This window comes from Limulus polyphemus, unplaced genomic scaffold, assembly GCF_000517525.1.
Source record: "Limulus polyphemus unplaced genomic scaffold, Limulus_polyphemus-2.1.2 Scaffold2161, whole genome shotgun sequence".
In the NCBI taxonomy this organism is placed as follows: Eukaryota; Metazoa; Arthropoda; class Merostomata; order Xiphosura; family Limulidae; genus Limulus; species Limulus polyphemus.
In genome coordinates this window covers 87,744-97,675 of record NW_013667771.1, presented here as the reverse complement: position 1 = coordinate 97,675, position 9,932 = coordinate 87,744, and the positions used below count along the sequence as shown (strand labels likewise).

The window sequence follows — 9,932 nt, the reverse complement described above, 5'->3', positions numbered from 1 at the left end:
TGCAATATGTATGTTTAAACAATACCATCATGTATAAAATCCATGTTTTAAAACTGTAAAAATGCACAACCTGCAGACTTTGCTAATGTAGATGCAGTTTAAAATATTAATCCAATGCAGCTAGCACATTTTTTTTATGTTTTCTTGGTCAGTATCACACTTTTAATTATTTATTTTAGTGCTGTCCTTCATTCATTTATATTGTACGTGAAAAAAAAAATTAATATAAGGTTTTCTTAACTTATAAATTTTTATATGTTTATTTATTGTTTTCATTTTAAGTTGCTATGAGTTTTATTAACGTTTTTCAATATATAATAAGGATATAAAAGAACCTGTTTCCCATGCTTTACTGGCTCCTCCTCGACCCCTGCCTTCAGCCCGAGTGCAAGGACTTGAAAAACCCGAATCAGATGATGGTTCACAGAACAGCCAAGAAGGTGATGAAGATGATGACGACGACGATGATGATGAAGAAGAAGAAGAAGCAGAAATTCAAGTAGAAGGGTGAGGGTGGTGACAACATTTTGAATTTCTTACATTTTCAAAGTATGTGATAGCTTCCTAATTTTTCTGACATTCATACCATATTTATTAAATACTTTTTAACATACTTTAAGTACTGAACTTGAAATATTTTTTGATAGAGTAAATGCTCTCAAACTCTAAGATTTACATCATTTACATGTGAACTACGTAGGAGCAGTCATTTCATCTGTTTAAAGCATCCAGTAGGTATGTTGCCTTAAAGTCGTTGTATGTGGGTAATTTCCAATAAAACACATTTAACACTTTTATAATATATTTGTTTATATAGTAACATTTAGTAAAGCTGAGTCTCCCACCTAATGAAAAGCTCATGAAAGAATTTGAAAGTTTGTGATTAAATAAGTAAAAACTTAATTACATGGTTAAAATGCCTGTCATTTGTGTATTTTACACATTACAGTACCTTTTGATATAATACATAACCTCATCTCACGTTCAGCTTTTCCGAATTCAGTGCTGCCCTCTGTATGTGAACTTTTTTCTTACCACGAGCCTTAAGGCTTACACCTAATCTCATTTATTTGCATGTGATATTGATGCATTGTTGCATGCTCATTAGCATGCAACAACCCTCTACCAATAGGAGTGCAAAACTGCCTCTTAGCAGAGTTGGCTCCCTCTATATTGTCCAATAATCACTTTTCAATTTGGCACCCGTGTGTTAAGACATGTCTTTTTTTTTGTTAACATGAGATTTCTCAACATCAATGTTTGGTTGAAATATCTACAAAACCAACATATTTTAGGTTTTTATTTTCAAACAATTCTACCTCTGCAGGTTTGGTGGCTCTTATTTTCCATTACATGAATTACACAGAGATGGTCATTTCTACGCTGTCTGGGGTTGAACATCTGGACTTTGTTCACTTTAGACTGACCACCACAATGATGTTGGGTGCTTCTTTGTCTGCCGAGGGATGTGATGGCTATTGTGCTGTGGGTGGTGGAGTTTGCATGTGGCTTGGGCATTTTTCAGGCCTTATGACAGGCTTTTCTCCTTCTATATTTCCCATTCATGAGGATGTGGATTATAGGCAGCCTTTCCCACTGTCTAAATCTGCAAACAATTCTTCCAGTGCAAACATGGATCTACCTCGACATTCTGCATCCTTTAATGACTTCTACTCAGGTATGTTACCTCTTTTTACTCTTTCCTATTTCTTATTATTCTTTACTTTCTTTATTTCTTTGACTCCTGCTTCAGAATATTATGTTTTCTTCCTTCACCTGATATCCAAGTTCATACTTAAAAAAAACAACTAATTTATATCAACTTCACTCTGGTGCTGTTATGCCTTGTTCTCCTTGACTAGTTGCACATATGCCTTGGCTCACAATCAAGTTGAAGCTCTTTTCTTAGACTCCCAAAGTCTGGCATCTCTTCTTCATGCTTGGGGTTCTGATCCATTGTCCTCTGTTAATCTTTTTCCAGGTCAGTTTTCTCACCTTTGCCTTACTCTCACTACTTTTTTACGATATCTATCCTCCATCCATCTCTTTTTTTGGAAGCAATCCACCTCTCCCCTGAGGGTTTTTTTGTGCATACTTGTTCCCTTCCTTTTTCTGTGTTGGTTTGTTCTTCTTCCTCAACCTTTCTCCTTCTTACTTGGTTACTCTGTTGCTGGAATTTGTTGGGGAGGGATGCCCTTTTTTCTCAAGTATGTTTACCTAACTCTTATCTTAGGAACCTTCATCTGGCTCCTTACCTCCACCAATGGGTTTTTGATGGGGTATCTGAGTTTTGTAGTCACAGGCTAAAGCTGTGCACCACCATTTTTCCTTGACTTTGTGTACCATCTCTCCCAAGCTCCTTTTCTTCCAATTGCAGTCTCCTGTCCTCCCAATTCCTTTCTGCTTCCTGTTCTTCCATTCTGTTCCTCTTCTCCCATTGATTCTTCCACATTGTCTATAGGCTTCAACTCTGTCATTCTCATCTGTGACTATTCTCTAGGCTCGGAAACAGTGTGGGCATGTTTGTCTCGATATTTTTATCTATGGATTCCCTTTATAGCCAACAGTTGGTTGCTATAGATTCTATCAGTAGGCATTTACCCTTTATTTTTCCTCTTCTCCTAACTGGTCTCCTGTTCCCATTCCTTTCCGTCCTCTAGGGGTTCCTGTATCAGACTGGCGTCTTTCTGAGGTGGTATCATTTTGAACAAGGATGCTTTCAAAAGGGTTGCTCCATTCTGACAGGACTCCTCTATCCATACTCTTTGCTTTCTTGTGAAGGTGGCTCATCTAGGTTGTCTGGTCAAGTTGAAGAACTCTCATCTCACACCTACCCACTATTTGGTTCATTTGAGTATGTTCTTCAATTCCCATCTCAGCAGAGCATAGCCTTCTCCACACTGCAAGCCATGGAGAGTTTGGTTTCTACAGCTCTATCCTCTTATTCTCTTCCTGTGGGATAAGTTCTCTCTAGTTTGGGGACTTGGGCTTCAATGGAACCTCTCTCAGTATCCCTTGTCTATCTTCCCCTTCCCTATTTGACAGTCTCACATGGTAATGGTAGCTTGTCAGGACCAATACTGCTGTGGGTGTTTTTTTTCTCTTATGTTGGATCTTCATCTTTTTACAGATGCTTCCATGGTGGGTTGAGGTGCTTCTCTTGACTCTTTTGAGATTTTGCGTTGATGGAACCAGGAGAAATTGACCTTTCCTGTTCACCTTTTTGAGTGCTTAGTGGTTCTTCAGGCTTTCGATCATTTTCTTCCAGTTGTACATGGCCATTTGGTAATGATCCATTCAGACAACTCAACTGTGTATCCCACATCAATCACCAAGAGGGCACTTGGTCTCACTCTTTGTATTTCAGAACCCTTAATCTCCTTTTTTTTTCGACTCATTATCTATATGTCTGTCTTGTGGCCTGTCATATTCCATGTGCCCTGAATTTTGTTACAGATTGTCTCTCAAGACCTGTTCCGATATTTCCCACATCCTCATGTTTTAAGATGACTTGGCTCTCACCTGGGCACTCCTCACATTGATACCTTTGCTATTTATGACAATCCTAAGCTTTCCCTATCTGGTCTCCTATTCTGCATTCATTGGCACAAGTGGTGGATTCATTCAATTAGGACTGGTCCAATCTCTTCCCTTACCCCTTATTTTGTGTCTTCTCCTTCATTCAAGAATCAATCCTGGTTTCCTTTGCTGAACCTTCTGACTTCCTCCTCTCCTTTTCCTATTCAACTCTCCCACTCCCTTCTTCTTCATCCTTGTCCTTTTCTCTTCATTTCAGCTGTGTAAGCACTCTGACTTTGCATGTAGAATTTGGTCGGTCTTTTGCACAACAGTTTGGTCTCTCTCTTCGTGTGTAGCCTACTTCCTGTCTCATTCAGTTTGACCATCTTCCTTAGATGATTATTAGTGGATGTGTCTTATTTATCACCACTGATCTCTGCATTGATCCATCTCATCTTCCATCCCCATCTGTCTGAATTCTTCACATGGCTTTTCGACCAGGGCTTGTATATCTCAACTATTGCTGGTTATCAGGTAGCTCTCTCTCAGCTATTTTTCAGTTTTTCCATTTTAATTGGGTTATTACCCTACCCAGTTCTTACTATGCTGTTTTGTTCCTTTCACCTCCATCACTCTTCCTGTCCTTCTGACTTACCTGACTGAAACCTTAATTTCATTCTTCATGCCCTTACTCTTCCTTCCTTTGAACTTTTGGCTTCATACCACCTGTGATTTAAAACTTATTTCCTCCTCCTGCAGTTGACAATGTTCTAATGTATATGACATCAATTCTTCTCACATTCTGTTCTATTGCTTCTATATTCTTTTCTATCTAGATTGCTCTTTTCTGCTTAAAACATCTGTGATACGTGAGGGTGAGGGTGTGTTTGCCACACTATATCTTCCTTTCATTTTTGCCCACCAATGGCACAGCGGTATGTCTACAGATTTACAATGCTAGAAACTGGGTTTCGATACCTGTGGTGGGCAGAGCACAGATAGCCCTTTCATTCTTATTCCAGTTCAGATCCTAGTTGCCTCCTCTGTTCTGTTCTTGCACTTTATTGTTATTTGGCCTACACTTCTTCCTTTCGTAGTTCCCAATCTTGTCTCTTCATTCCGTGGAATTCTTCGTACCATTTATAACATTTTTTAACTGTTACTCTCACTGTATGGGTCTCACAACTTATGTGTTTATTGTATTCTTCATTGTGTGCATATGCATGTCGGCATTTCCAGGTGTCCTCCCATCAAGTTCATCACCTAACTTGCTCTTTGGCTGATCACTTCCATCGTCCATTTGAGGAGATTGTCTGGGCTGGCATGTGTATAACCTCTCACACCTTTATCACACACTGTCTCCATCATCTGACAGTTTCTTTCAATTGAACTATTGACTGCCTTCAGTTGCTATTCTTCACACACCTACTGTCTGATTGGAGAAGTCTTTCTTTCTTTTTTTTTGATCTTATCCTATTTTTTATAGTCACTATAGTCACTTCCAGGATCATGCTCTGTGGCAAATGTTGCCTGCCAGGGTATACTTAACCAAAATATGTACAGTGTAAGTCTGTCCTGGCCCAATATAGAAGATAACATTTTCCAACACTGAAAATATATTTTCGATAGATGTTCACCTCTTTTCTCACTTCTGGTGCATCTTTCTTTCCTAATCTCAAAATGATGATTGAACAATCAGTATAGAGTGAGGCAGTGTCACATTCCTGTTGGTGAAGGATTGTTGCATGCAACAATGCACCAATATCATGTGAAAACACATAAGATTAGGTGGGAGCTTCAAGGCTAGTGGCAACCAAAAATTTTGCATATAGGGGACAACATCGAATCGGGAAAGCTAGATATGAGAAGAGGTGACTATCTGTCTGAAATACATTTCCAATGTTGGAAAATGTTAAGTTTTATATGTAATTAATAGTTAAAGGCAATGTTTCTTTGAAGCACTCCTATTAAGTTCTAGGGCTGTAACAAAGGGTAGATTTTGACCTTTGAACTGCCAGTAGTACTAACTTGCATGATTTGTTGATGATGTTACCATAACTACATATTTTACACATAATCCATATTAATGAAATAAAATATTCACATATAGTTTAAAGATATATTTTATATAAAACAGTAATCAGTTTTTTAAATTTTAAATGCACCTTAGTTATGTACACATATTTGATGCAACAAGTGGTACTCATAAAGCTACATATAGTAAGCTCACAGAGCAAGAGCACCCTATTGTGGCCAATTAAAAGAACTGCAACTGACCTAAGGAAAACAAATCTTTATTTAACAGTCACCATTCCATGCAAGTTAATAGTCATAGTCTTTTTAAAACACATTATAAACATTATAATAATAAATAGTAAAACGGAGTAATACAAATAGTTTAATTAGAAAATAACAGAAAGTTGCAAGAGAGAGTATTATTATCATTTACATTTTATTTTATTATTAATAACATTGTTGATTAAATAAACATATGTGTAGGGTAGGGGGGAATATAGAGTTAAGTGGTGCTCATTTTTCAAAATTAAAATTAGTAGTGATAGCATGTGTTTTAGGTTTCGCACTTATTCTACCATAACACTTTTACATCTTGTACATTAGAAGTTCAGTCCAGTTTCTGTTAACAAGAGAAAAAAATACCTGACACTGCTTGAATGCTTCCTGACAAACCTTCAATGTTTAGAACTATCTTCAAATTCTGGGCTACTGAAAGAACCTTTGAACATAGCCCTATTAAATGTAAGGCATTCTCTGCTTTAGGCCAGTTTGAAACTATACACAGTTATTACTACTTGTTGTAGAGCTATAACTTGAAAGTACAGTTAAGTGTCATCAGATTTCAGTTTTTGCTGATGGTTCCTTTCCCCCAAAAAATATATTTAGGCTTCTAAAGTATCACTAGTTTTACCCCAAATATCTTATATAAAACAAGAGTAGCTTTTGAGAGCTACATTTATGTAACCAGATATTTCATTGTATATGTTTGATGCCTACTGCCTTATAAAGTATATATACATCTCCATTTGTACTTTATAGTTACTTTAAAAACTTTTTTATTATTATTTGACAATTAACTTCTCCATCTTTATGCTAATCATCCTTTTTTTTTTCTCCATTTTATTTTTATTTCATTTATTCTTTTGCATGAATTTTCAAACTATTAATTTTGAATAAGTTTATACTAATTCCTTTTGGTTTTGGTTTTATTTCTTATGCTCTTATCCTGCATGTAAGTTCTCGACCCACTACTCAACGAGCACGCCCTAGCTCAGCCAGACCTAGAACTACCACAATAAGAAAGCATGTTATACCACAGCCTGTCTCTCTACCTGTCCCTCTTCTAGCACGAAGACACGTGAATATGCAGGATGATGATGACTCTCTGAGTCTGGGGCTTTCAGAGGACAGTATGTCTGTTAGTGATGCACAGATTAGTAGGGGTCTCTTTATGAGGACTAACAGTATAGACTTGGAGGAGCAACTCTATGTATCTCAAGAAAGGGACAGAATGTATTTGCAGCTTCCATATGGGCAGGGTGGAAGGTTTGTTGACGGTGTGCTCATGACCGAATTAACTTTAGAAAAAATAAAAAATACTGTACAAGAGTTAAGTAGCAGTGTAAAATAATCAGATTTAATAATTGGTTATTGCTTTCCTTAATAGTAGTAATGTAAAATAAACAGAGGTAGTGATTAGTTTATGTTTTCCTTGAGTAGTAGTAGTGTAAAATAAGATATAATGGCTAGTTGTTTCTTTCCTTAATAGTAGTAATGTAAAATAAGGAGAGGTAGTGATTATTTGTTGCTTTCCTCAGTTGATAGTGTGAAATTAGCAGTGGTAGTGACTAGTTGTTGCTTTCTCTAACTATTAGTGTAAAATATGCAGAGTGACTAGTTGTTGCTTTCTTAACCCTATTTGTATGGCAGGGGAGGAGGGGTTGATCAAATTACATGTCAAGATCTTTTTACACAGTTACATTCAAAATTTAACTAAACTACTTTATTATCATTGTATGCCAATAAATTTGGCATCAAACCTTAGTTTATAACTCAAATTTTAATATTATGTAAGTTTTAACGTTTTACTGTCAAACTTCCCCCCAGTGGGACAGCAGTAGGTCTTAAGGCTTATAGTGCTGAAAACTGGATTTTGATACTTGTGGTGGGCAAAGCACAGATAGCCCATTGTGAGCTTTATGGTTAACAAGAAACAAACAAATTTGCTTGCTTACTTTAGAAAAAAAGGGGGGGGCATGTTTGTATGACCACCATAACTCCAAGAGGAAAGAACCTCGAAACCTAAAATTTTGTAAACATACTAAGTGAACCCTGAGGGTGTGCACCTTGGTATTATTACTTAACTTATCCATGTGCATGCATGCATGCACATCTTTTTAATGAGGAAAGCTAGTGAAAAACCACATGGAAAAGAAGTGGTTCCTTATATAACAACTTCTAATATATAGAAAAACCAGTGAGTTTGGTAACAATGTGTTCCAACAATGGCTTTTATATCATGTTGCTTAGCAATAAAAGTATAACCTAATATTGTTGCTAAGAGGCTCTGTACTGAAAGTATAAAATGAAGTGTATAAATTACAAAATTGAAAAAAAATATATTTTTTCTAATTTAGAAGCTCCATTAATTAAAGAGATTTGTTTTTTATTATTTGTTTTTATTATTCAATTTTAAAATCAGAGGACAAGTCAGAGGGATGGTTACCTTTATAAACAGACCACATCCCACAAAGGAGCAACAAAAGTATATAGGTTATACTTTTTATTCTAAAATGGGTTCAGAGTACACACACTGACATAGTCATCTAGAATAAATCAACCTAATAACCTGAGCAAAGCTAGGTATTTTCACTAGTTTTTAAATAAATTCTCAATCTTCACTTCTCTATATCACATGATGCCTTTTTGTGCTGAATATTTTTTGGATTTTCTTTCTTCCTTTATATAGGTTTCATCTATACCAACTATAGATATTGACAGGACAAAGTTTAAAATAAGATCCTCCCACTCTCTTTATTTTCTGAGATATCAATAAATTTGTTACAACCAACTAGAAAAGCTCCTGTTAATGTTCTGCTTGATCAGTCTTTTACTCCGTTCACGCAGTGTGCTGTTGTTAGTGGCAGGACAAATGGGATTTTAGGTTGTATCTCCAGAAATATTGAATACAAGTCTAAAAAGAGATTATAGTGTCATTGTATAGGTCGTTGGTTAGACTACATTCATAGTGGTGTCTTCAGTCGTGGGCTACTACGATGATATCTGGAATGGAAAGGTTGTCAAATGAGAATAGGTTAAGATCTGTGAACTTGTTTTCTCTTGAAAAAAGAAGTAATCTGATTGAGGTGTTTAAGATTGTTAAGAGAATTGATACCTCATCTATTTTTATATTTAATGATGAGAAGAGTAGGACTAGAGAACACAAGTATAAATTTTGGCAGGATAGGAGTCATCATCAGCTAAGACAGATTTATTCTTCTTAGAGGTTGGTTGGCCTTTCGAATGGTGTTAGCTTCAGATGTGTTTGTTGCAGTTAATTTAAGGGTGGTTATGGAAAAGCTTGATAAGTATTTGAATGAGAAGAGTAGGACTAGAGAACACAAGTATAAATTTTGACAGTCATCATCAGCTAAGACAGATTTATTCTTCTAATAGGTTGGTTGGCCTTTGGAATGGGTTAGCTTCAGATGTGTTTGTTGCAGTTAATTTAAGGGTGGTTATGGAAAAGCTTGATAAGTATTTGAATGAGAAGAGTAGGACTAGAGAACACAAGTATAAATTTTGACAGTCATCATCAGCTAAGACAGATTTATTCTTCAAACAGGTTGGTTGGCCTTTGGAATGGGTTAGCTTCAGATGTGTTTGTTGCAGTTAATTTAAGGGTGTTTATGGAAAAGCTTGATAAGTATTTGAATGAGAAGAGATGGCTTTGAGTTTATTCTTTTTTTTAGCATCTAGCTTAATTTAGTGGATGGGATGCCATTTTTCAAGCAGATTTTATAGTGTGTATATAGAAATCAGTGCTCCAGTAATGAACATTTTAACTTAATTCTAGGTTACTTAGAAAGCCAGATAAATTGTAATAGTTTGGGGGCATATTATTTTACTGTTTATGTTTTACAATATATATTAGAAAGTTACATTATTTTCTAGACAAGCAACATAGTGTGCAAAAAATTAGTATTTTTTTAACTAAAGTAACTAAAACTTAAATGAACATTTTTTTTTTCATAATCACTCCTCAATCAACATATGAGCAGTTAAATGTGCAGGATGTAATCTGTTCCATTTGTTTACTATACCATCCAGTGATTTACTGCTTGCCACAGTAGTTAGACAAGGTTCAAAGAATAATAAAATTAAATGAAAGCAGTTGT

The 9,932-nt window shown here is 35.9% G+C and overlaps 1 protein-coding gene across 2 annotated transcripts in view; it reads left to right on the top strand.

The window, feature by feature from the left end:
• The window catches only part of LOC106466128 (intraflagellar transport protein 46 homolog), a 31,349-nt gene that overhangs the window by 7,047 nt on the left and 14,370 nt on the right, over positions 1-9,932 (top strand). Inside the window, exons 4-5 of one of the 2 annotated variants that reach the window (XM_022394080.1) lie at positions 323-507; positions 6,772-7,080. In XM_022394080.1, the coding sequence (XP_022249788.1) occupies positions 323-507; positions 6,772-7,080 (494 nt within the window). The remainder of the gene's footprint in view (positions 1-322; positions 508-6,771; positions 7,081-9,932) is intronic. The other variant, XM_022394081.1, reaches the window with a different exon arrangement.